The sequence below is a fragment of the Tiliqua scincoides genome, chromosome 7 (genome assembly GCF_035046505.1).
Source record: "Tiliqua scincoides isolate rTilSci1 chromosome 7, rTilSci1.hap2, whole genome shotgun sequence".
Classification (NCBI taxonomy): Eukaryota; Metazoa; Chordata; class Lepidosauria; order Squamata; family Scincidae; genus Tiliqua; species Tiliqua scincoides.
In genome coordinates this window covers 37,714,895-37,742,059 of record NC_089827.1, presented here as the reverse complement: position 1 = coordinate 37,742,059, position 27,165 = coordinate 37,714,895, and the positions used below count along the sequence as shown (strand labels likewise).

At 42.5% G+C, this 27,165-nt stretch overlaps 1 protein-coding gene across 2 annotated transcripts in view; it reads left to right on the top strand.

Annotated features, from left to right (window-relative positions):
- Positions 1-676: 676 nt before the first annotated feature.
- Positions 677-27,165, top strand: part of AEBP2 (AE binding protein 2) — a 50,404-nt gene continuing 23,915 nt past the window's right edge. For both annotated transcript variants that reach the window (XM_066633813.1, XM_066633812.1), the window contains exons 1-3: positions 677-1,442; positions 16,597-16,804; positions 20,146-20,253. In XM_066633813.1, the coding sequence (XP_066489910.1) occupies positions 745-1,442; positions 16,597-16,804; positions 20,146-20,253 (1,014 nt within the window). In that variant the 5' untranslated portion in view covers positions 677-744. The remainder of the gene's footprint in view (positions 1,443-16,596; positions 16,805-20,145; positions 20,254-27,165) is intronic.

Here is a 27,165-nt window from a genome sequence, read left to right as displayed (position 1 = left end):
CCTGTGATGAGGGGGGAGTTAGGTGAGGCAGAGCCTTCACACTGGAGTCCTTCAAAAGCAGCACTGCCGCCATGTGAGGTGCCCAAGCACTCTCAACACATGCGCAGAGCACTTGGGCGCCTCACATGGTGGCAGTGCTGCTTTTTGAAGGACTCCAGTGTGAAGGCTCTGCCTCACCTGACTCCCCACTCCCCACACATCCCTGAAGCCTATGCATGTCTACTCAGAAGTAAGTCCCATTAGAGTCAATGGGGCTTACTCCCAGGAAAGTGTGCATAGCATGACAGCCTCACAGCCCAACCCTGTGCATGTCTACTCAGAACTAAGTCCCATTATAGTCAATGGGGCTTACTCCCAGGAAAGTGTGCACAGGACTTCAGCCTCAAAGGGTGGTTACAAGAGGGGTGCTTGAAGCACCTCCGCCACCCTCCTCACGGCCTTCTCAGGTCAACCGCCACTCATTCCCCGCCCCCCTCCTCATGACTTTCTGAGCCCAACCGCCAACCAACTGCCGCTCGCTCAGTGCCCCCCCCCGCGCACGTACGTGCGGCCCCGCCTCACTTTTGTCCCCAGGCGGCTTCCATAGAGCGCGCGTGTGCGCGCGCGCGGCAGTGCTGCCCCGCAACCGCAGCGGAGGCTCCTCCCCCTCCCTCGCGCCTGGCTGGATCCAGCCAGTGAGGGAGGCGAGGCGAGGCGGTGGCGCCGCTGCGTGATCCGCCCGAGCTGGAGCGACTCGGAGGCGCCATGGCGGCCGAGCTGAGCGAGATGGCGGAGCCCCCACCGCCGCCTCCCTGCTTCTCCGCCTCGCCCCCGCGCGGCGCGGCCGAGGGCGAAGCGCCGCCGCCGGCCGCCGGGTTGGAGGCCTTGGCGCCGCTGAGCGGGGAAGGGACGGAGAGCATGTCGGAGCCCAGCCCGGAGAGCGCCAGCCAGGCCGGCGACGAGGAGGAGGGCGACGGCGACGGTGACGACGAGGATGAGGACGACGAGGAGGAGGAAGAGGACGACGAGGACGACGAGTTGGAGGAGGAGGCCGAGGCTGGTTCCTCCAGCGGCTGCTGCAGCGACGAAACGCGCTCGCTCAGCCCCGGCGGCAGCGACACCGGCGCCAAAGGCGGCCCTGGCGGCGGCGGGGCCGGCCCGGGCGGCGGCGGCGGGGCGGGCGGAGCGGGCGGCGCCGCGGGAGCGGAGGGCGGCAGCGGCCCGGGCAGCGGCGGCAGCGGCAGCAGTAGCAGCAGCGTGTGCTCCGGTAGCAGCAGCGGAGGAGGCGACGAGGGCTACAGCACCGGGAGCGGCGGTGGAGGAGGAGGCGGCGGGAGCGGAGGCCCCGGTGGCGGCGGCGGCAGAGGAGGCAGCACCTGCAGCACCTCGTCGGGCGGCCGCAGGGGCAGCCTCGAGATCTCTTCCGACGGGGAGCCCCTCAGCCGCATGGACTCCGAGGACAGGTCGGTGCGGCCGCCCGCTCTCCCTCCCCCCCGTACTCGTGGGCGGCGGGCGCACTTGGGCAGGCGCCCTCCACGCGTCGGCCCCGGGGAGAGTCACTGGCAGCCGTGGAGGGGGTTCTGCCCTTTCCAAGCGAGAGGCCCTTTCCTGCCCTGGGACGTGCCAGGTGAGAAGAGGCGCAGAGGGACCGGAGTTCCCCTGCCATGGCCTGAGCCCCTCTGCCTCCCTCGCAGTCCAATCCCATCCACACTTTCCTGGGAGTAAGGCCCATTGACCCCAGTGGAACTTACTTCTGAGTAGACATGCATAGGCTTGGACTTTGACGCTGCAATCCGATCCATACTTTCTTGGGAGTAAGCCCCATTGACTCTAATGGGACTTACTTTTGAGTAGACATGCCTAGGATTGGGCTGCTTGTTTCATTTGGGCAGGAGTTCAGCAGCTGCCTGGGGTTTCTAAGCCTCCAGTATTGGATTGTAAGAGAGTTCTGCTAGGTCAGGGTGGAGGCTTGAGAGCCCAACGCAATGCTTGTCTACTCAGAAGTAGAGTAGGGCTTACTCCTCCAGGGAAGTGTGGATAGCATTGCAGCCTAAGCGGCTAAAAGTAGCAGTCTGGACTTCCCAGGTTGAAATATTATCTCTGCTGTGATCCTGCTTAAGGTCTAACTCAATGATTCCCAAACTGTGCATCTGTGGCCCACCACCAGTGGGTCACCACCCTGTTTTTGGTGGGTCCGGAAACTGATAAGGTAGATAAGGCTGTGTACATCACAGGGGTGGGTGGGGAGGCAGAGCCTCCCCAATGGAGTGCTTGCGTGCCTCCCATGGTAGCTGCACTTTTCAAAAGACTCCAGTGGGGAGGGTCTGCCTCCTCACCTACTGCACATCTCTGGTATATCAAGGGTTAAAAACCTGCTGCTTGGGGGAAGCACTGCTGCCCAATCAGTGTTAAAGCCTGAGAGGCTTGAGCATCTGGTAAAGTGAAACATTTTTTTAGATGTGTCACTTTGCTGAATGTTTAGGGAGCTCTGATCTGGGTGATCTTAAGACAGCCTCAGGTCTCCAGCTTCAGGGATAATAATGCTTACCTTACAGGGTTATTGTGAATGTTGCATCAAGATGAACCATGTGAAGCACTTTGCCTCTTTACAAAGTGCTGCACAAATGGAGATCCAACTATTTCAAGCAGGCCCACAAACATGTGTGTTTCATGGGAAGAGGGCAGTAAAGCTGGGCCCCTGGACATTGCCATAAAACTAAGTATCATCATTAAGAGTAACTTACTTTGCTCTCCCTGGTGGTTGTGATAACTCTGGCCTGTTGTTAGAGGCCCCTGCCTCCTCCTTTCTCCCTACGGATAGTAGCAGATTCAAGAGCTGGACTAGATTTAAACTGCATGTCCTTCATTTCTCTTTTCCTTTTTAGCCATTCAGTTTGCTGTTACCATTTCCAAACTCTGTTTTATCAGACATGATTGCTGAAGATTTGAAGTTTTGCATTTTTAACCCCCTCTTCTCAAAAGACAGCTTAATTTTGGGGCCCCATTACTCTGTCCCTTCTCTTCCCAGTGAGGGGGCAGCAAACACCTAATTGTGTGTATCATCTGTGTAACTAACAAGCATGTCTTGTTGAATTTACTAACACAAGTGGGTTTATGTAGCTTCTGAAAACCCAGTGTACTTTTGAACAAAAGGGTATGTGTATAAGAACTGTTTATATTGGCGTACATAATATGCTTCTGGATGACCTGTGTTTTAGTTCTGTTCCCCATGCAACAGTAGGTTTAAAAAATATTTCTGTGTGTTCCTTAGTGTATAGGTGATTGCTTAACTTCTAATAGCATTTTCATTTGCGTAGAGCTGTATATTGACAAAAATAAGCTTCATAACTGTAATCTCAGTAATTATATTTTAACTCTTGCCTGTTTTGTATTGAATTATACAAAACTTGGTACAGTGAGTTGTCACTTAGCATCATGGACAGGCTCTGGAAACTGCAACTTTAAGCAAAATGATGTGTAATGAAACCAATTTTACTGTAGACTAATTGATATATATATATATATATATATATATCTCCTATGGTATATTTCTGGCCACAAAATTGCAAAACTTTTAAATAAAGATTTGAAGCACTTCAATTATTTAACATTGAAATAGATGTAAGCTGTACAGTGCATACATTTAAGAATGATTAATGAAAACAAGTAAGACAGTTACAGTATTTACCCAGTTTAGACACGCTAATTAACTTAATGTGCATAACTTTGGGATGTGGGAGAAAAACCAGAGTACCCAGGGAAAAACCATGCATACATGGGGAGAACCTACAAACTCCAGGTTTGCAGACCATGGCCCTGGCCAGGAATCATTTTTTTTCTCATCAACTTTATCACAAAACAACGTTAAATGAGGGCTTATTGTAATTAAATAGTAATCAGTGGCACCTACATTTCAAGAAAGATTGTAAGGTGCAAAATTGAATCAGTGCTGAAATACCTAAAGTATAACTGAATGCTGGAGCACTTTAGATTTATACATTAAATATATCTGTGGCATTTGTCTTCTGCAAGCATATAACAGTAGTCTTGGTAGTCTATAGGATAAAAATGTAGCTCTGAAGTATGACACTTGCTATAGAAATCATTCTTGATGTTGGTAAGTTGTGGTTGTAGAGGCATGTAGAAAATCACTATGGAAATGTTGAGTAAAGGAGTGCTGTCATAAGACACACAGTTTTACTTAGTGCAGAACAAGTAGCCATAGGTATATTAATTACGCAGATCAACTCTGTCTCTCATGATCAAGGTGCCTGAGATGGCTTACAAGTCTTTATAATGTAAACAGAGGAAAAATAGAAAACAACAAAAACGCCGTATGGTGACAGAACAGCATGCAGATAGAAGCATTATTCAATAATAAATAGAAATGGTAAAAGTAAATTAAAAAAACTGAGACAAACAGAGCGTTTAAACCCTACCGTAAGCCCAGTGGGGTTTATAAGGTTCTCAGTAGTAAAGGGCAGAAGTTACACACCTGTGATCCAGCCACAGAAAAGTGGCTGTTGTGTTGCTGCCAACCTAGTTTCAGTTGGAAGTGTCACATGAAGGAGGACCTACCTCAGATGACCTTGAGGGTAGGCCATATGAGAAGATGGCCCCTTAGGTACCCTGGTTTCAAGCCATAAAAGTTTTTAAAGATGAGAACCTACTACTTTGAATTGAGCCTGGAAGTGAACCAGCAGCCAAAGGAGCAGCAGTCTGATTGAGACCAGCTCCAGTGACCATCCAAGATGCCACATTCTGCCCCATTGCAATTTATGTATGGTCTTTAAGTAGAGAGCATAGAGTAGTTGCAGTAATTGAATCTTGATGTTATCAGTGCAGTGGACCACTGTAGTCAAATCTGACTGACTCAGATAAGGCTGTATTTGGTACACCAGCTCAAGCCATTTCTGCCCAAAGTTGCATATATGCAACAGGGATCAAATGTGTACACCTGTGGGTTGAGCAGAAATGTATGTTCCTTAGTGCATAGGTGATTGCTGTGCACCTATGTATAAAAGCCCCTGGCCAGCTCCACCACCTAAATATCCTGGAGCAGCAAGAAATTCAGGAGGATTTCAGACTTCAAACCCACCCCTGTAGAAAGGGAGTGCACCCCATCAGAAGAGATTAATAGTCCAATGCCTGCATTGTAGTTCTCTGAAGCAAGAGGCCCTCTATTTTGTCTAGATTAAATTTCAGTTTGTTAGGCCTCTTCCAGGCCCCTGTAGACCTCAGGCGGTACTCCAGGACTTAATGTAGGACTTCACCCCTTTAAATCTGTCTTTAAGAGTTTTGCCAGAAATATACTTTTCCCATGAATTATGTTTTGAAAGCTGCTTCACACATTGCTTTTTTGTTCTGAGGAGTTTAATTTTGAAAATGTGTAATGTATGATGGCTTTGGAAGCATGTCTTCTGCTGCATGTGTTTGGATAAAACCACTGGCAACTCAGTCCTGAAACAGAAAATTCCCTTATGTCACCTTTCATCTCTCTCTCTCTCTCTCTCGGATCATCTACGTTACATTTATGTGACTATATAAAATGGGCATTTTTGATGAAATTGACAGCTAACTGGGTGATGTTTAGCTTTATAGCTTAAGAGTAGCAGTACACTAATAGCTCAATCCTATGAATGTATACTCAGAAGTAAATTTCACTGAATTCATGGGACTGAGGGCCCAATCCTATCTAATTTTCCAGGGCCAGTACAGCTGTGCCAATGGGGCATGCACTGCACCTTGTAGTGGGGAGGCAGTCACAGAGGCATCCTCAAGGTGTTGGAACATTTGTTCCCTTACCTGTGGCCTGCCTTCCGGCTGCACCAGTGCTGGAACACTGCATAGGATTGGGCCCTTACTTCCAGGTGTGTATAGGATTGCAGCATAAGACTTGTTTCAACAGTTTCCATGTAAGTGTGCTATCTCCAGGTGCTGTTGTTTTATTGTCAGAAGTTGCTTGATGAAAGCAAAGCTATCTTCACAGTGCACCTGCACAGAGCTTCTTTGAGCTGTCTGACCTGATACAGATTTTGTGATCTAAGGATTTTTTTAGTTGTGCATAATTCTTGAAACCCTACTTTTGGTTATTACCACAGTAGTTGTTGCTTCCAAACTGGTAAATGGTAATAGAGAGTTTCCTGGTGAATTGCGTAGTCTTATAGTTAGTGTACATGTTGAAGTCAGCCACCTTCTGAGCTTGCTTGGACTCCATTGGTAGTCTGATTTTTCTCTTCTGGAGCTTGACTCACCTGAACAACACAAGAGAGCTTAATGCCATCCTAGGATCTGAAGATTCTGATAAATGGCTCTGTAGTTATCTCCTAGCTTTCAAACAAAATAATATACCATCAACTTGAATCTTTCAGTCTTTGCCATAGCTCTGATATAAAAAAAAACCCATCCTACTCTGGGCTACTCTTAGGGAAACAAAAATTATAGTAAAGCATCATAAAGCATCACTAATGCAGCAAGAACTAAATCTGCCTGAAGTCACTCAGGCTGATTGAATTAAAAAATATGGTTCATTAAATGAGCTTCCATATACAGTAGTTGTATTTCCATTTCAAGAAGTAAACTTTATGGTTTGAGTTGAGTATTTTTTTCTAATGACAGACTGTAAAATCTAAGAACATTGCAGAACTGAGCCTGAAATTATCTGATTTACCAGAATAGTTTGCAAAGGATTCTTTGCTGTCATTTCTCTGACTGGTTGCAGTTCTATACGTTCCTGTCCTTTTCATTTCTACAATAATAGTTGGCAGTTAGTACCATATCTGTTTTGCAGTATTGCCTCAGTGCTGGGAAGCCCTTTATGCTAAAACGTTTGTGCCCAAAGACTCATTCAGGTACTGCTGCTCGTGTTTTATGGAGTTCATGTATGGATGGGTTCAGAATTATTCAGAAACATACGAACACTTTCATGTGTGTTAATCCGAAATGATTTGTGGATAAGTTTCCATGTGACTAAAAGCATCAAACAGATATGACGTCTGGCTCTTTTAAAACATGATTCTATGTAGAACTGCTATTTAATATGGCAATATGCCTTCGTATTTAATAAAACCAACTCTTGGCTTAGCAGAGGTTATAATCTTCAGTCACTCTCGAATTGGCCTTTTCAGCCACACCAGACACTGTTCCAGAACCACTTTTCAGAGCGCGATATCATAGTCTTCTGAGACTGAAGGATGCGAATGATAATCTTCAGAGTAGCACACATGACTTGATTTTGAATCTTAAGGAAGTTGTTACATTCTGATTCTTCAATTTGAAATATGTGGATAGCTTGAGAGCAATGCATATGCTTTATTTGTGAGCAATAACAATACTCTGGGTATAACCATATTGCAATACATTTGGGGACTTTTTCATGACACATTTGTGAAATGTGCCCATATACTATGCAATTTTGTAGGAAGGCGAAACTTGTATGCAAGTTTCCATAGTGAATAAAGTACTAGTTGCAATGCAATGAAAAGTTTTTACCTAATGACTGAAAATTACATTGTTCATTTTTTATAGTGCCTGTAAGGAACATTTTCCCCTACATTGGGGAAACACTGGGAATTTTGAGGCTGAGTGGGAAGAAGGAAACATTTTCTTATGTATTTTGTTGTCCAGGGGTATTGCAAGAGGAAGGGCTTGGGAAGAGCAAGGGAAAATTTTGAATGTTCTGTGAAATTTTTTGGTCAACCTTGAAAACGTCAAAGTGAAAATCACTTGCTTAAGATGAGCAAGGTAGGGAAGTTCTTGTAAATGGGATAAGAAGTTTTTTTCCTTTTGCAGGCTGGTAATTGCCCGAAATGACTTGCATTGATATGCATCAACAGATGAGCTAGTAATTGTCCCTTTTCACTCCAGCACAGTGTCTTTTAGATTGTGACTTTTTTGTTTGAGATGATGATGGTGATAATGGCAGCATTAGATTATACATTTCAGAAATATTTCTGCTGGTTAACTGATAGTGAACCTTTCTGTCACAGTGTGCCAGAAATTTGGAAAATGCCTGTCTTTTGTTCCCCTCCTTCCAAGAAAAGAGAAACAATTCTTTATAAAATGTGGTGCTTGTATTAGAGAAAGAAACGTCAGATAATTACAAAAATGAAATATGAATAAAAAAAATTCTGTTGTCGGGTGAACGCTGACATGTTGCCCAAAACGTTGTGGTCTGTCACCTTTGACGTGTGTTACAGGTTCACCATCACTGTACTAGTTAATACATATTTGCATTAAATTTATCTCAAAAATTTCATGAATTAGCTTTGGATGTGAAAAAGGACTTTTCTTTAGTCTACATTTGCATATAAACTACTGTATAAATGTATTATAAAACTAATTTTGGTGGCTCTCACCATTGTTTTCCTTTTTTTAAATTTTTTTATTATATTTCCAAAAACAAATATAAACAAACACACATAACACAATACACAAACACACCATTGGAGGGTGCAGGAAATCATAGATCACTGTAGCTAATAAATCATTACATATCTCCTAATCAAATTCCTCTTCTATGTTAACCTCTTAATATCATTTATCTATCATATCATATATAATATATCATATATATAATACGTGCATCTCATATTTCTACAATTTCATTTTCAAAAAAGCATAAAATAATTTCCATTGCTCAGTCTGTATTGGTTTTTGCTGTTGATCCAAGAGCTCTGAAAGTCTGTCCCATTTCTGCCACGTTCATTATTTTCTCTCTTAATTCATCTTTCTTTGGGATTTTAATGTCCTTCCAGTAACTAGCGTATAAAATCCTAGCAGCAGTTAATATAACTAAATATGCATCATTTTCTTTATCTATAATATCTAAAGTGATATTGAGCAAAAATAATTCAGGTTTCAACAGTATAGTAAATCCAACAATCTCTTATTAGATTCCTTACCATTCTCCAATATGCTTACATTTTTTTTACATGTCCACCACATATGGTAAAACGTTCCTTCACATTTGTACTTCCAACAATTTTTGGATACATTCTGTTTCATTTTTACCAGTTTTTTAGGTGTCATGTACTATCTATAAAACATTTTATATACATTTTCTTTAAAATTTGTTATTCTAGTAAATTTTATTACATTTCCAAATCTGTTCCCATTGATCTATTGTGATATTATGTCCTATATTTTGCACCCATTTTATCATATTTTGCACCATTTATCATTTGCACCTTTGTTTTCCTGATGCTCTCTCTTGAAAGTAGAAAATTTAGGCATAGGGAGGCATAGGCAACAAATGTTGAGGAATCTGGTTGCTGATTGTCATCACCTCTTCTGGCAACTGCCTCTGCAGCCCCAGAAAAACAACTTTCCCTGAGTTCTTGAGGAATTCCAGATAATGTGAAGAGGGATAGATTTTCAGCTACTCTGGATAGGAAGCGTAAACCTCAAACTCTTCTTAGGCCTTTGGCATGTGTAAAGAACTTGCAGACTCCATGAGTTCAGTCTTTCTTTTTGCAGTGGGGTTTGCAGAAGCAGCAAGAGACTGATTGTGGTTTTGAAAAAGCCTGTCATGAAGTATATCAAGATCATGCCTTCTTTCTAGTCCTCTGACACATGCAAGGGTTTTGAAAGAGGAGCAGCAAAATATTTCTGTCACTTTGGAGAAGGGAAAATGCGATCAGAGTCTCTCTCTGTTCTTGAAGCAAAGTAAGAATGAAGGGAGAGGAATTGCTCATGGTGAACACAAATGATGACTGGCTAACTAAACCAAGCCAAAATTTGTGGAGTTCTGCACATGCTGATAGTTGTGCAGAGATGGGGGAGAGGGCATCTCTACTACTGTGAACAGAACCTCTAGCTCTGCATTCTGATTAATTCGAAGATATCCAATTGTTTGAAGAGGAGATAACGTTCATCACCTGTAAACACATTCATTTTTGTTTTGCTACCACCCCATTATCTGATTGTATGTATGTATATATATAATCAAGAAACACCAGTTACATTTCATTACACTGGTGTTATTTATTTGGGGCTTTTGTTATGTTGTGGATTTGACTTGAAAGTCAGACAATGGTGAATTAGCTTTATATTCTTAAAAGAATATATATATTCTTTATATTCATAAATGAGAATTACTTCTCTTTTGAACTTTGTTGCCTTGTTATGCCTTAAGTCCTATGTATACTTTCTAAAGGATATGGCTCATTAAATTCAGTGGGACTTTTGGATAAACATGATTACACTGTAAGTGCTCTATATTGCACTCCTCTCTTTTTGGGGCAAGGAGTTGCTACTAAAGTAAATCATACCTTAAGGAGATGTTCTCATTCCCTTGGCTTTACACTGTCTTGTTAAATTGCATAGTTGATATTTGGGGAATATTACTGAAAATAAAATAAAATGTTTAGGTAAAATAGCTTGAGCATAGAGTCCTGAAGGTAGTTACAGTAGAGCCCTCCTTACAGTAGAGCCCTCCTTATTTGAACATTATTCTTCCTGCCCCTTCCCAGTAAGGATTTAAAACATTTTGAGAGAGAATCTTAAAACCAGAACTTAATTTGCAAGGCAGAATGAAACTGTGTGTGAGGGGCTCTCCACCCATTTTGCATTATTGTTGGCCATATCGACATCTTTTGAGAAAATTTTTCCCTATTTTTAACTTTGGCAAGATTAGGTATGTTCTCTTTTCCCACCCCTTGCCCTCAGGGGATGCTTATTTAGCATCCATATTTCAGCTTTCACTTTTTCAAAGCATTTCTCATGTTTTTGGTTGCAGTAATAAAATTAAAACGAACAGGCGGCTTTGCTAAAAAAACTTCTTATTGGTTCTGTTCATATTTTGTTAGGATTCTTAAACTTGTGTGGGAATCTCTGAACTTTGCAGTACTTGGACTGCAGGGTAGCCAGAGTGCAAATGGTGTAATGAGTTCAGCAGACTCATATTTCTTTCAGCAACTTATACTTTGTTCAAATGTCTTACTGAATGTTAATCACTGGAATAACTTCATCGACTGATAATCACCCCCAAAGCTAAAAACTGGTGCCATTTTCCCTCCCACCCCAAAAAGAAAAATCTGGGGAAATCACATTATGGAATAAGGATTGTCTTCTGGCTTAAAATTATGTCGCATTATCAGTTTTTACATCTGTTTGAATCTTTCCCAGTCAAAGATTAAGCAAAATGGATATTGTCCTAGGCACAGGAGACAGTCATTCATTGGAATGAACAGAGTCATACTGTAGAATTGGTTTACTTGATCAAGGCAGAAGTTAATGCAAAAACAAAAAAATGGAGAGACACCTGCATCTGCCTCTATACAGGTTTAGAAATGAAGTAGGTTTGCATGCTGTCCCTTGACCCAACTAAACTTGGATGAGGGATGTGCACTAAACTTGGTTGAGGGGTGAGTTTTCGTTAGGACCTTCATTCATGTGCAAGTCAGAGGTCTTTTGTGAATCCTAATTCTAAAAAAACCCAATTTTGACTTGGAAATGCAGGTCTGATTGGCTTTTGAAAACTGGCAGTGATCTGTGCTGGTTTCCAGCCAAATTAGCCCATAGTTGCAGATAATTGTGTGCAATTCTGTTTCCAAAATATACTTGTATTGATCAGATCCAGCTCATATGTTTGACCTGCAAGGCCGCTGGTGTAATGGCCCATCTGTTAGGCCTGAATTGTGCCGGAGGCAAGGGAGCCCTGGTCAGGCTCTTTAGGAGGAAAGGGTTTATGGCAGAGTGAGCACAAAAGAACATTTAAATTTCTTAGACTTTCTATCTGTATTTTACTTTTGGTTCTTTAACAGTTGTCTGATCAGTCTGGGTAGCAACAGTTTTTTTGGAAAGTGGATGTATTTTGGATGTCTTGCCTGTGTACTTTTTATGACTGAAGTACAGATGGATTTTGAAGTAGCAGATCTATTCATTAAACATTCCCAAAGGGATTACTGGCAATAATGATGAAATCGGTTCCCTAGGAGAACTGAAGCACTGTATGGTTTATTGTCTTTAAGGAAGTAAAGTGCAATAGTAATAGTTATTAATATTTCTTAAGTACAGTAATGAAAACCAGGTACTGTATAGTATCAAACCTAAAATTAATTGTAAAACTCGGGCTGACAGTATAAATGGGCATGTCAGGAAAAAGAAGGGGATAGGGAAAGAAGATGGGGCAGAGACAAGAATTTAAAACTTTTTTTAAAGCAGCTTACTGATACACAGTTAATGCTTGCACAAATGGCTGCTAGATGGGGTTCTTATATTTTAATAGTGAAAAATGAATAGTGAAAAATTAATTTCCACTCCTTCAAATTTAGAAATTTTACATCAGGGAAGATATAAGTAGCCTGCTGGCCCCTTTTAGTATTTTGTTAAAAAGATACCTTGAGGGTTCAGTCTTATCCAACTTTTCAGTGCAGTTACAGCCCCGAGGTAAGGGAACAAACATTCTCTTTGAGGAGGCCTCTGTGGCTGCCCCCACCACCACACACAACAGGATGCAGCATTTGCCCCATTGGCATGGCTGCATCAGCACTGGAAAGTTAGAGAGGATTGGGCCCTTTATTGTTGGTTGTAGGTGAGGCCATTGGTAAAATGTATTTGGAAGAATCTCTTGTGGGGGCAATATTTAGTGAACAGCATCTTCTTGAGGTGGTGGTATGGATCCATCCTCCGTTTCCACTTCAGTGCTTACTTGGTTAACTTCAGTAGCTACTTTAAAGTGCAGCACAGGCTAATACAGTACTAAGTTTTCAGAGACAGTAATAATTGACTAGCTTTGTCACTATGGGAAAGAATTGTTATGCTTCGAAAAAGGAACACATAATTGTTCTTCTGTCCAAAACTGAATGCTTCAGTAATAAGATTTGGTCTGGATGCCAACATTCAGGAGGGCTAGTGGATTTGGGGGGTGGAACGTTCATATACCCAAAAATCTTTTTCAAAAATATCTGAAATTCTTAAAAAATTCATAGAGTAGATTAATATTTTATGGTTGTTTGGAAATGCTTAGAGAAAAGATGTACCACCCAATCTCTGTTTAGAAATGGTCATGATCTGTATGATCATGTATTTTTATTTTTACAGAAGTGATATTAAAATGTTTTTCTACAAATGACTCTTCCCACTACAAATCTCCAAAGTGTAAATTAAAGTCAGAAAAGCAAAGACAAAACATAAGTCAAAATTAAAGAAATACATTCATTGTAGCTCTAATGAGTAGTTTCAGCCAATGGCCCAGTAGGTCAAGGGAGCTACCAGTCAAAAAAGTTTGGAAACCACTGGGTTAGATTGTACTACACTGTACAGAGTGTACTGTAGTGCACTGTTTGCCCTTCTTATGGGACAGCAGATTGGGGCCTAAGTGGAGGGGTGATGAACAGATGCCTGCCACCTCCCTTCCCCCACTGCCACCATGGACAGAGCCGGCTTCCTTACCTCCTCATGGCTCTTTAATCAAAGCAGGAAATGCCCTCAGCATGCTCTGCTTTGGGTAAAGAGTATGTGCAAAGAAAAGAGTGACATCACTGCATTCTGATGCTGCAGTCTGCCTCCCTCACTTTCCTCCACCAAGCACTTTAATTGAACTCAGTGAGGGAACCCAGTGGGCGAAGAAGCAAGACTGCTCTTTTCTCTACATTGACTCTTTAAACAAAGGAGGAAATGTAGAACGTTCTGGGTGCCATCCCAGCATACTTCACATTTTTTGCTTTAATTCAAGAGTTTGCACAGAAGAGCCAGGTGAGGAGGGAGGGGCCAGCCAGCAGTGTGGAGACATGCCTTTCTTGAGCTCTTGAAGCTCGAGAACTCTGAACTCTGTTTTTCCCCAAAAACTGCGGATCTGAGGAGACCCAGGGATTGTTTGTCAGGAGAGACAAACTCCTCCATGTGATGGCATGATTCCTGAGGAGACAAAGCCCGGCCAGGGGGCTTTCCCAGCAGATTCCGCCTTCTTGGCAGTAATGGTGAAGAATTCATGTTGAATCAAGCTGAAGGCCCCAGCAGGGAAAGATTTTGAAAGACTTAAGTAAGTGTTATTCCGTTTGTGTTATTCCGCCTGGCGTGGATTGAGTAATTGACTGCCTAATTTGATTTTTTTTGCCATGAGAAGGGGGGGGAGGTTCCCCCCCTCAGCTGTTTATCAGTGTGAGGAGAAATCATAGAAGAGATTTGCCAAACTTGTTAGGGTTATCTGAAAATATAATTACAACTTTATAACTTTGAATTTTGGTGGATTACAAATTAATTGTCCTTGGATAAAGTTTGTGTATTGGAGCGTCTGTTACCTTGATTTGATACTTTTGTTCGGGATTGCCTGAAAACGGCTGGATGTTTTGGCATTCTTGCGGACTGAGGAATGTCGGTTGCCAAGGCTACAAGTATAAATAAGAGATAAGAGAACAGAAACAAAACAAGAACAGTCTAGTGGATTTAAAGACATTGCAAGAATTGGATTTGTATTTATAAGTGGAGCAAGGAAGATAATACGCTGAGGACATTTAGTGGTCTTAAAGAGTATTGCAAGCAAAAAATATTTGAGTTCCACAGGAAGGAAGAATGAAGATGGCGGGTAAGAAAATCCAAAGTTTGCCAGCATCGGAGACAGGATTTGGAAAATTAGTACAAGAGGAAGTGAAAGGGAAAGACTGGAAACAGACTATACAAGAAAACATGGAAAAACTGTTGGCAATGGTACAGCAGCAAATAAATCAATCTGCACAGATTCAAGCCAGCGTGGATGTTTTAACTAAACAATTAGATGAACTTAGTGGACACCTGATGGATGTGAAAATTACACCAGAAGAAAACTGGGATTGAGAAATTGGGAAAAAGAGATTGAGAGATTGGAACAAAAGATAAGAAAAGACCAAGTTGAAATATCGGAGATAGAAGAAAATCAGCATGACGCAGAGACAACGTTAATGGAAATTCAGATGGATAGTGCAGCTCGAGTGGTGAGGATCCAAAAATATACCAGAAGAGAAAGATACATCACGACGGATTATTAGATTAATAATCTAATAATAATAATATTTATATAATATATATTATAATATATATTTATATAATAATAATGGGCAGGAGGTCTGGTCTAGAGGGTTGAGCCTCCGTTTGCCTGAAGATAACATCCGAAGGTCGCCTGTTTGAGGCCACCGGCACCATGCGACCTTGAAGCAGCTGACAAGCTGAGCGAGTTATTCCATCTGCTCTGAGCGTGGGAGGATGGAGGCCAGGATGGAGGCCAGATCAGAACGAAACATCTGAATTGTTGAAGCTCTTGAAAGATAGAGCCTTCTTTCAATTGTAAAAATCCCTACGGGGATTTAAATTAGCCTGCCTATGTAAACCGCCTTGAATAAAGTCTGAGGAGGAATCTGAGGACCTAGAAAGGCGGTATATAAATACCTGTATTATTATTATTAATATTAATATCAGAATGGATTGATACACCAAAGGAGATACCTAAAGAATTGGATTCAGTGAGAAGAGTGAGCACTTTATTTGAGAAAACATGAATTACCAAGAGAAATTCATGTGAAATCAATCAAGTGGATTTTGTTTCTTGCCAGCTTCACTTTTCAACTTGAAGGGAACACGAAGCTAGTTGTGTGACTGAGGTCTTAGTTCATTCACTATTTCAGATTCAGATTATTCAGATTACACAGGCCAACACACATTTTGCTTCCTTAAACATTATAGCAATTCCTGGGTATTTTGGGGGTTCTGGTTCAAAAAATGGCATCCGTTTTGCCCTATCACATCTAGTTTTGGAGACACGGCATAGCCTCTTTAATGAATGGTTCAAGCAGCTTCCTCCTGAGGAAGCCTACACCATGGCTTCCTCATGAGGCGGCTGCTCAAACCATTCACTAATGAGGCTATACTATATCTTCAAAATTAGACAGGGCAAAAAACGGATGCCATTTTTGGAATCGGCACCCCAAATTCATATCAATGATGTGTTTGATTCATATCAATCATATCATATATAATGTGTTATTAATATGCTTTTATCTGTTTTTAAATTATGTTTTTTAATTTGTTTTAACCTTTGTTGTAAGCTGCCTTGAGTCCCTCTGGGGAGAAAGGCAAGGTAAAAATAATAATAATCTCAAACCACCATAAAGTTTGGGAAAAACATTTCTGACTCTCAATTTTGTAGACCTGTATTATTAAAGAATGGATGAAATTGGCCCAGCTTTTAGTATAATTGACTGTCATTTTATCTGGAATTTGATACAGAGTGTCTTGCAGCCTGGATTGAGATATGACGTGCTTATTGTAAATTCAGAAGTAAAATTTTTGAACTGCCAGTCCTAGCCTGTATTGAGTTGGAACCAGTGTTCCATCTAAGCTGCGTGGCTGTGCAGCTTGAAACCAAGCTTTGCAGAGCTCAGAATTCCAGTTATTATATTTCAGGGATTCTGCCATGCCACTGTACAAGGTTTTTAGAGAACATTGGTTGGAAACTCAAACTCTAAAATTTGTCAATGTTTTCTTATCTGTTTATTCTTATTGATAACCTTCATTCATTTACAGTTGAGTCATGGGATTTAGAATTGCCGCCATTTAAGTGGATACGCTTACTTGAAATGCTACCGCTCTTGAAAATACCAAAGGGTGTTGGTTAACTTGTTCTTTCTCCCCACCTCTTTGTAGCATAAGCAGCACCATAATGGATGTCGACAGCACCATTTCCAGCGGCCGTTCAACTCCAGTTATGATGAATGGACAAGGAATTGCTGCTTCATCAACTAAAAGTATTGCTTACAATTGCTGTTGGGACCAGTGCCACACTTGCTTCAACTCCAGCCCAGATCTGGCAGATCACATTCGCGCCATACATGTTGATGGCCAGCGAGGAGGGGTTTGTTTGTGTTTGTCTTATGGCTGTTTTGTGGTGTCTGTACTATGCAAGATGAAAAGTTATACCTGCTACTGCTAAATACCCCACTAGTACTAGACACATTTTTTATAGTGAATGAAATACTTGAGATACATTTAGATCGGTGAACTTTCAGAAAAGAGGGCAAAGAGTAGACTCGGCATACAAACTGTTTAAGATCCAGGGTCTTTCAAATTATCCTAAGGAAAAGGCACAACTTCTGCAAATTTAAACTTGCTAGCATCCAGAACTTCTCGATGGAGTGCCCATCAGCAGAAGTGCCATCTGTAATAAGAAGGAAACTTCCAGTTGCACAAGAGGTTCTTCAAGTAAGACATTTCTGTTCATGGAAGGTGTTTCTGCCACTGGGACGCTGCTGTGCTAAAGTTCTGAATGCAGTTCTGTATGTTCTGTGGATAGAGCAAGTAAGTGTCTTTGTCAAATGTGTATCCACAGGTACGCTGATACAAATAAGGGACTGTTTGAAATGAACAGTTCTTATGCTACCTGGTATTGAGCTTATCCATGAGCATATAGCCCGTCACGTCTCTGATGCTGTGACTTAGGATGAACTCATACTTGCTGTTTCTTCTTGAAAAAATGTGGAGCCATTCAAGAAAGCAAACTATTTAATCTTCACATTTATGACATCCTAGTGTGCTCACTGGCATTTCTATTTTATTCTGATAGAGCAAGACCATACTGTCAAGAGTGATGTTAACTTTAGAACTTTTTTCACAGCTATAATAGATTTCTGGCATTCTGTATAATTTAACTGTCAGCTGGGTTTTATGAGAAGTTAATTCAGTTCCTAAGCAAACGTTTGAGCTTTCCTTTGAACCACTTTGTTTCTGAGATCAAGTAAAGTGTTACTGTTTATCTGGAGTCAGTTATTTCATTTTGGATAAAACTTAACAAAATTGAAGGTTAAAAAATGAATCTCTATTAGAGATTTAGCAGCATTTCCTTTCAGTTTGATTTAAGTAGATAGACCAGTGTTTGCATTTCTTTCAAATCTGCTGCAGTAGGATCCTTCCACACCTTAATAACTATCTTTTTCTATTGTAGAAGTAGGTAGGTACAGATAATTAAAAGGGGGCAAGAAATGGTCCTTAGTAATTGATATGAAACTTCTACTATTAACAATTCAAAAATGGGCCTTTTCAAAATTAGAATATTTGTGAGTGTACCGGCATTGCATCATATAAAAAGGGGGCAGAAGTTAGGGTTTTAGGTGCCAAAAACACAGTAATTTGGCCCATTCATAATCCCCCCCCCCCAAAATAATAGTTGGAGCTTTGGTATTTTTTAGGCCAGGAGCTTCCCTTTGAGTCAGTGCAGTTGAAATCTTTCAGTGAAACCTTAACTCCTCTGCCTGTTGAAGGTATTGGTGTCAAGGCCATTCCAGTTGTCAGCTCAAATGGTGTAAAAAATGCACCTCCAGCTATTCCCATTGTCAGCGAAGCTCACCTATTCTCTTTTGAGCTTCTGCTCTTTGTATTAGATTTTTCAACCTAACATTCGCAGAGCTAATTAATTTACTCTAGCTGATATGGAAGCTGATCAGCAGAGGTTGAAGAAACTTGTGTCCTTTTATCCAGCTTTTCTGAAACAGTGGGTCCTGACTCACCACTGGGACAAGACTGGTGAGATTTTTTTTGGGTGGGTTGTGTGCTGGCGCTTCCCAGAAGCCACAAGGCCACTAGGGATGATGAAGTGGGTTTTGTAGTAAAATGATTGAAAAGCTCTGCCCTAATCTGATCACAGGTGATTCAAATGTAAATGAGCCAAGCCAGGCCTGAGGCTAACAGAGGTGCTAATGATTCTCATTGCTAGCTGTGTGGGTGGAAAAAACAGGTTTAAAAATTTTTTTTAAAAAGGATCCTCTCTCTATTAGGGGTGATTCAGAGGCTTATTAACCATGCCAGCATATCCCAGCTCCCTCTCTTCAAATTACTTACAGATGGAGCTTGTGAGCTGGATCTAAAACAGTTCTTTTTACTGTTCGAATTGCTTGCCATAGTCAAAGAAAAACACAGCTCTGTAGAACAACAAATCTGTTACTGAAGTTTTCTTTGCATGCTGGATGTATTTGTGCTGCCTCGCAATGCCATGACAGTTCGATGCTGAGCTACTGTGATTATTACATGCCTAACTGTGCCATGGTTAGGCTGAAACAGACATGTATTTTAAAGACGTCTTTGTTCATAGTGGGATGTCTAATAGGTGCACAAACGCACAGCTACTTCCAACCCCCCTTCCAACCCCAACCCAAAATTTTTAGGAGGTAGTGTTGTCACAGGTTGGGTACCTTAATAGACAAATTAAGAGATTACAAGGAGGTTTCACATGATGTCTTTCTTGGAAGCATTAAGCTGTCTGAGGGTGCAAAAATTCCAAGAACAAGTTAAATTATATGACACACCTTGTTTTTACATTTTTGCCCTGAAAAGTTGACCACTCCCAAAAGTTCCCACAGTTGCTTACAAAGACTTTTCCAAAATGCAGATGTTAAGGCTAGACTTGACCACTGAGAGGATTTATTAATTTGTCATGTTCTGTAAATAACAGCTTTGACTAATACAGGTGAGCCTAGCATAGTGACATTCCAACCAGTGGCGGCCACCGCTGGTCCCTGTTCACTCCTAGCCTCCGAACCCAAGGGGAGCCGCACTGTCCTTGCATCTGAGCACTACTTCTATGAGGCTCAGTCTAACGGTTTTGACCAAAAGTATGTGACTTCTTATTTTCTGGGAAACTGGAAGTCACATCTTTTCTCCCAAAATGAGCATTCAGGACCTCGTAGAGGTAGCCTGCAAATGCATGTTGCTTCTGTGAGGCTCAGAAAAGCCTCTGGAGGTGAAGGGAGCATGACTCCCCTCACCTTTAGAGGCTTCACATAATGTCAAGCCTCACATAGCGATGGGTGCCAGTTAGCATTCCTGTTGCTAAATGACACACAACTGTTAAATTATTACCTTGATATTACCTTGATGTAATGACCTTCAGCTTTGCATTTCATGACCTTAAGAGAGAGCATGTTTGTAGTAACTGCAGTGAGAATCTTGCCTCCTGGAGTGGCAGGGATAAAAGCAGTATAAGACCTATGTGTGGGAACGCACCACCTGCTGGTGAATTGGTAGAACAGCTATGTCTTTCTTTTCTCTTGCTTGATTTGAATTGGACACTTTGGTCAGCAAGTAATGTTTTCACTGTTCTTTGGGTTAATTTAAAGTAGCTGACAGATAATTATGCTTTTCTTGTTGTGGGCACAACTACCTTAGCTAGACATTCCTCCTATTAAATTTCTGTTTCTTTAACAGGTATTTGTGTGCTTATGGAAAGGCTGCAAAGTCTATAACACACCATCCACAAGTCAAAGTTGGTTGCAACGCCATATGTTGACTCACAGTGGTGACAAACCTTTCAAGGTAAGCTGGCTTCATCCTCTTAAAAAATGCGCTTTAGTGAAGCCTGTAAGTACTTTGCCTGTAGCTTACTCCACCTACAATGCTGAAATACTGCATAGTTTTATGAATTACTCTTTTTAAGCCATTTCTGCCCAACATTGCATATGCTCAGCAGGGATCAAATGTGTACACCTGTGGGCTGGGCAGAAATGCAATTATTTTATTTCATTTTAAGTCAACAAAGCTTAACAGACACAGGGCGCAATCCTAACCCCTTATGTCAGTTTTTTCCAGCTCTGACATAAGGGCAGTGCAGCTCTGAGGTAAGGGAACAAACATTTCCTTACTTTGAGGAGGCCTCAGTGAGTGACACCCAACTGCAGGATGCAGCACATGTCCCATTGGCACCACTATGCCAGGGCTGGAAAGCACTGACATAAGGGGTTAGGATTGCACCCACAAACTTAGAAAACCTTCAATGTACAATACAATAGTTTCCAAGTCTAAAACATAGAACAAACATATAAAATAAAAATGAGAGAACAAACAAAAACAAAAAAGGAAAAAAATAGAATAAAAACAGATATTGAAAGTTATGCAGCAGTTGTGGGGTTCTAAATCTCAAATTACCGTGATCATTTACAAAATAACATATTAAGTACCATATCTTAGTCTATTGGTTATTTCTAAAATAGCTTCTCAAATTACTCTAGGAAAAAAAACTTCTACTATTCCTCTCTGTGTCAATTATTTAATTATCAGTTATTTTCAACAAAAGATTTTATCTATATCAATTACCTACTTCTCCCTGTGAAGTAGGTACTTCTGATTTCATTTGCAGTTTTACCTTGAGTATCAGTTATGTTTGAGGGTGTATCAAGAGTTTTCACTTTGTTGCATGTCCACCACATATGATAAAACGTTCCTTCTTGTTGTTTACACTTCCAGCATCTATTAGGTACATTTTCATACATTTGAGCTAATTTAACATAAGAACAGCCCCACTGGATCAGGCCATAGGCCCATCTAGTCCAGCTTCCTGTATCTCACAGCGGCCCACCAAATGCCCCAGGGAGCACACCACATAACAAGAGACCTCATCCTGGTGCCCTCCCTTGCATCTGGCATTCTGACATAACCCATTTCTAAAATCAGGAGGTTGCGCATACACATCATGGCTTGTACCCCATAATGGATTTTTCCTCCAGAAACTTGTCCAATCCCCTTTTAAAGGCGTCTAGGTTAGACGCCAGCACCACATCCTGTGGCAAGGATTTCCACAGACTGACCACACGCTGAGTAAAGAAATATTTTCTTTTGTCTGTCCTAACCCGCCCAACACTCAATTTTAGTGGATGTCCCCTGGTTCTGGTATTATGTGAGAGTGTAAAGAGCATCTCCCTATCCACTCTGTCCATCCCCTGCATAATTTTGTATGTCTCAATCATGTCCCCCCTCAGGCGTCTCTTTTCTAGGCTGAAGAGGCCCAAACGCTGTAGCCTTTCCTCATAAGGAAGGTGCCCCAGCCCCGTAATCATCTTAGTCGCTCTCTTTTGCACCTTTTCCATTTCCACTATGTCTTTTTTGAGATGCGGCGACCAGAACTGGACACAATGCTCCAGGTGTGGCCTTACCATCGATTTGTACAACGGCATTATAATACTAGCCGTTTTGTTCTCAGTACCCTTCCTAATGATCCCAAGCATAGAATTGGCCTTCTTCACTGCTGCCGCACATTGGGTCGATACTTTCATTGACCTGTCCACCACCACCCCAAGATCTCTCTCCTGATCTGTCACAGACAGCTCAGAACCCATCAGCCTATATCTAAATTTTTGATTTTTTGCCCCAATGTGCATGACTTTACACTTCCTGACATTGAAGCGCATTTGCCATTTTGCTGCCCATTCTGCCTGTCTGGAGAGATCCTTCTGGAGCTCCTCACAATCACTTCTGGTCTTCACCACTCGGAGAAGTTTGGTGTCGTCTGCAAACTTAGCCACTTCACTGCTCAACCCTGTCTCCAGGTCATTTATGAAGAGGTTGAAAAGCACCGGTCCCAGGACAGATCCTTGGGGCACACCGCTTTTCACCTCTCTCCATTGTGAAAATTGCCCATTGACACCCACTCTCTGCTTCCTGGCCTCCAACCAGTTCTCAATCCATGAGAGGACCTGTCCTCTAATTCCCTGACTGTGGAGTTTTTTCAGTAGCCTTTGGTGAGGGACCGTGTCAAAGTCCAGATATATAATGTCCACGGGTTCTCCCACATGCCTGTTGACCTTTTCAAAGAATTCTATAAGGTTTGTGAGGCAAGACTTACCCTTACAGAAGCCATGCTGACTCTCCCTCAGCAAGGCCTGTTCGTCTATGTGTTTTGAGGTCCTATCTTTGATGAGGCATTCCACCATCTTACCCGGTATAGATGTTAGGCTGACCGGCCTATAGTTTCCTGGGTCCCCCCTCTTTCCCTTTTTAAAAATAGGTGTGACATTTGCTATCCTCCAATCTTCTGGCACTGTGGCCGTTTTGAGGGACAAGTTGCATACCTTAGTCAAGAGATCAGCAACTTCATTCTTCAATTCCTTAATAACTCTTGGGTGGATGCCATCAGGGCCCGGTGACTTATTGATCTTTAATTTATCAATGAGGTCTGAAACATCTTCTCTTTTAACCTCTATCTGACTTAACTCCTCGGTCAGGAGGGGCCGTTCGGGCAGCGGTATCTGCCCGAGGTCTTCTTCCGTGAAGACAGATGCAAAGAACTCATTTAATTTCTCTGCCATCTCTAAGTCTCCTTTTATCTCCCCTTTCCCTCCCTCACCATCCAGAGGGCCAACCGCTTCTCTGGGGGGTTTCCTGCTTCTAACATATTTGAAGAAGCTTTTATTATTCCCCTTAATGTTGCTGGCCATGCGTTCCTCATAGTCTCGCTTGGCCTCCCATATCACTTTCTTACATTTCTTTTGCCACAGTTTGTTCCTTTTTATTCTCCTCATTAGGGCAAGACTTCCATTTACGGAAGGAAGCTTCCTTGCCCTTCACAGCCTCTTTAACTTGGCTGGTTAGCCATGCGGGCACCCTCTTGGATTTAGTGGAACCCTTCTTTCTTTGCAGTATACACCTCTGCTGGGCCTCTATTACTGTTGTTTTAAGCAGCCTCCATGCACTCTGGAGAAATTGGACTCTTTTTACCCTCCTTTTCAACCTCCTTCTAACCAGCCTCCTCATTTGGGGGAAGTCTGCCCGTCGGAAGTCAAGGGTTTTTGTTAGAGATTTGCCTGGTATTCTTCCCCCAACGTGCATGTCAAAACGGATGTCAAAAATTTAGCTTGTCATATACCATCTGTACATCATTTTTTAAAAATTCGTTTTGGATTTACATTTAATGTCAATTTCCATCTTTTGGTCCACAAACTTTCTCATTGCTTCATTAATTCTAGATTGACCAACATTTCTAGCCCATTGTATCATAAATTCCTTAACCTGTCCTTCTGTTACATACTTGTATTATGAGTTACTCTTAACCCAGCATTGTTGTTTAGATAAGTTACTTGTCTGTAAAATGTTATCATGCCTTTTTATCAAGTGAGATGGTTATGGCTGTATTTTTTTTCTTGTCTATCTTCACTCCTGTTTCAGCATTGCTTGAGAGGTGCTGACTGTGTTCCTGGCAACTCTTTTTCCTCCCCCCCCCCAATTCAAATCCTTGTTCCAGTCCTCCTAACAGACCCATCTGTGGCATTGAAACCATGCAGTTCTGTCTAACTGGCCTGTGTGTGGAACCCCTAGCATTTTTTTTAATGTGCTGCCTTGTGAGGTACTGGACTTCATTTTCTCACCTAGCAATTTAATTTGTCCTCCAGGGTCTTATGACTATAATTCCCAATATTGTTGCTGCTCATGCTTACCATGCTCATTGACCTTGCCCCTCCCTCCCTTCCTTCCTCCCTCTCATCTCTCTCTCTCTAGAAACACCTTTCATTTCAGGCATACAAGTCATCCTCTGGTCAGTATGCATCGTCGCAAACCAGTCTCTTTGTTCCTCTTGATGGAACTGCCCACTACTAGGAGTCAACCACCATCCATCTCTAGAAGAATTTCCTTGGTTCCCAAGCATATAGATGTCACCTGAAAGACAAGTCCCTCCTAAGGGACAAATTTCCAGTTTCTCAATGCAGTACCCTCATGTGCCAAGACTGTGATCCTCCATAACAGTTTTTGTTCTATTTATAATAATAAAGGATAAAAAACACATTAAGAGAAGAAGAAAATAAAGATTACATTAAGGATACATTAAAATATAAAAAGTACAAAGAATACCTCTAATAGTCTAGCACAGGCAAAGTCAAATGTTCTAATTACTTACATCTTTATATCTTAATAATCTAAATGTTCACCTGTATATATGTTATATCTCTAATAGCCCCCTTTTATCTTCCCATTATAAGCATTCTTTTTCAGATTGTAATTTCAGATTGACATTTCTGCCCAATGTTGCATATATGCAACAGGGATCAAATGTGTACACCTGTGGGCTGAGTAGAAATGGATTAGTGTTCTCTAATCTTTCAGTCTAATCTTCAAATCCACAACTCATTATTCTCTCTCATGCAGAAAGTCAGATCCTCCATAACAGTTGAGCGCCTCTTGTCCCAAGAATAGGATCTCTGTACAGTGTTCCCTGGTGGAGGCAGGGGCATTCCTCACCAATGCGATTGTCCCTCGCTGCTGCTGGAGGCAGGGCCAACGAAAAGGTGGGCAGAGCTCCACAAGCACAGGGCTCCAGTCCCCAGACCGTCCCTGCCTCGCTGGAGTTTGGTCATCTCTTTTGGAGCTCCTCCTCATCAATTTCAAAGCGAAGGGAAAATGGTTCTCTTCAGCCTGTCTCAATTCCCCTCCTCAGCAAGGTCGGGTCCATTGAGTTCCGGAGAGAAAGGAGCGTTTTTGCCTGGCAGATGTGGCTGAGGCCCGGCTCTCTTCACCACAGAAACATTAATTGCCTCTTTTTTTCACCATTTCTCCCGCTGTGAAGGAAACTGCTGCTTGGGCTGGCAGCGCCTGGTCTGCGCCTCTCTGAGATGGCGGCAGGTTTGGGGGTCAGCGGCAGACCCCTGGATCGACCAGACGCTAATGTAATGTTCGGGGGTGATCAGGCAGGACTCTCTGTGAGCGCCCAGAGCCTGCCCAACGCTCAGAAGCATCAGGTCTGCTATTACCTCAGCGGGTGCCATTTTTTACCTCAGCAGTTGGAGCTGACAGTGCCTGGTCCGAGCCTCTCTGAGGTGGCAGCAGGTTGAGCAACAGAGGCAGACCCCTCCATCAAGGCACTATTGAAGTGTCAGGGGCAATCAGGTAGGACTCTCCATCAGCGTGCCCAGAGCCTGCCCAATGCTCACAAGCATCAGCTCTGTTTTTTATCTCAGATGTTTGGGCTCACAGTGCCTGGTCTGCACCTCTCTGAGGTGGCAGCAGGTTGAGCAACAGAGGCAGACCCCTCCATCAAGGCACTATTGCATTGTCAGGGCAGTCGGGCAGGACTTTCCATCAGCTTGCCCAGAGCCTGCCCAATGCTCACAAACATCGGCTTTGTTTTTTTACCTTAGCAGGCGCCATTATATATCTCGGCTATTTGGGCTGACAGTGCCTGGTCTGTACCTCTCTGAGGTGGTGGCAGGTTTAAGAAACTAAAGAGGCACACCCGTCAATCAAGGCATTATTGCAGTGTCAGGGGCAGTCGGGCAGGACTCTCCATCAGCGTGCTCAGAGCCTGCCCAATGCTCACAAGCACTGACTCTGTTTTTTACCTCAGCGGGTGCCATTTGTATCTCAGCGGGCAACATTTTCCTCACATGCAGGGCCCAACTAAATGGAAGAATGATTCAGGATCATTATTCCTCTCAGGAGATGTCTCAAAGCATCATTCTTCTGGAGCTGAGATCTATCTGTCTTGCTCTGTTTTCATCTCAGACCTCATCTCTGCCATTGTCATGTTCTAGTAAGAAAAGACAGCATACACAGCACACAAAAACACAAACCACAGTTATCTCTCACAACTCAACACCTAGCAGGAGAGAAGAACATAGAGGCAGACTGCCTATGCAGATGGAGCCTCTCGGAAACAGAGTGCAGGTTGCATCCAGAAACTGAGGATCAGATTCGGGCACCCATAGTAGGTAGTTTGCTACTTGTAATAGTTTGCTACTGCAGAAAACTCGCAATTTAACAAAATCTACTTCAGGGTAGGAGACAAGGGAGTGGAAGTGGTGGATGCACTATCGAAGCCCTTGGCCTCAGGGGCTCCCAAGTTGTTCTGGTGGCACAAAAGTGGCCAGGTTGGTACCCAAATTATTAAGACGGGAATCTTGGGAGATTCCAGTCTGGCCAGATCTACTCTTACAAGGCCCTTTACAATACCCACATCCACACAGGTTTCAGTTGACAGTGTGGAGGTTGGAAAGTTGCAATTGCACCAATTGGGCTTCTCCAATAGGGTTATAAAGCCCAGACTATCCTCTGAGTGCTTGAAACATGTATAGGACCACCTGGAAAACCTTTAGGGACTGGTGAAGGGATAAGGTTTTCTCTCTTACCTGATGTGTTTGTTATCTTGGAGTTTCCCCAGGATGGTTTAGTCAAGGAGCTTAGAACTAGTTCACTACATCATCAAGTAGCGGCACTCCAAGGCATCCAAGGGGCAGGGGGTGGGTCTATCTGCCTTTCAGGCCCCCCCCCAACATTTTCTCAGAGGGGTAGTGTTACTGAACATTCCTCCTGTTCATAGGCTTCCAAATTGGGATCTGAACAGGGTCTTAACATCTTTAATGAGTCCTTCCTTCGAGCCTGTGGCCACAGTCCCATGAAGTCCTGTCATACAAAACTACTTTTCTAGTAGCTATAACATTGGAAAGAAGGGTATCTGAATGGGTATCC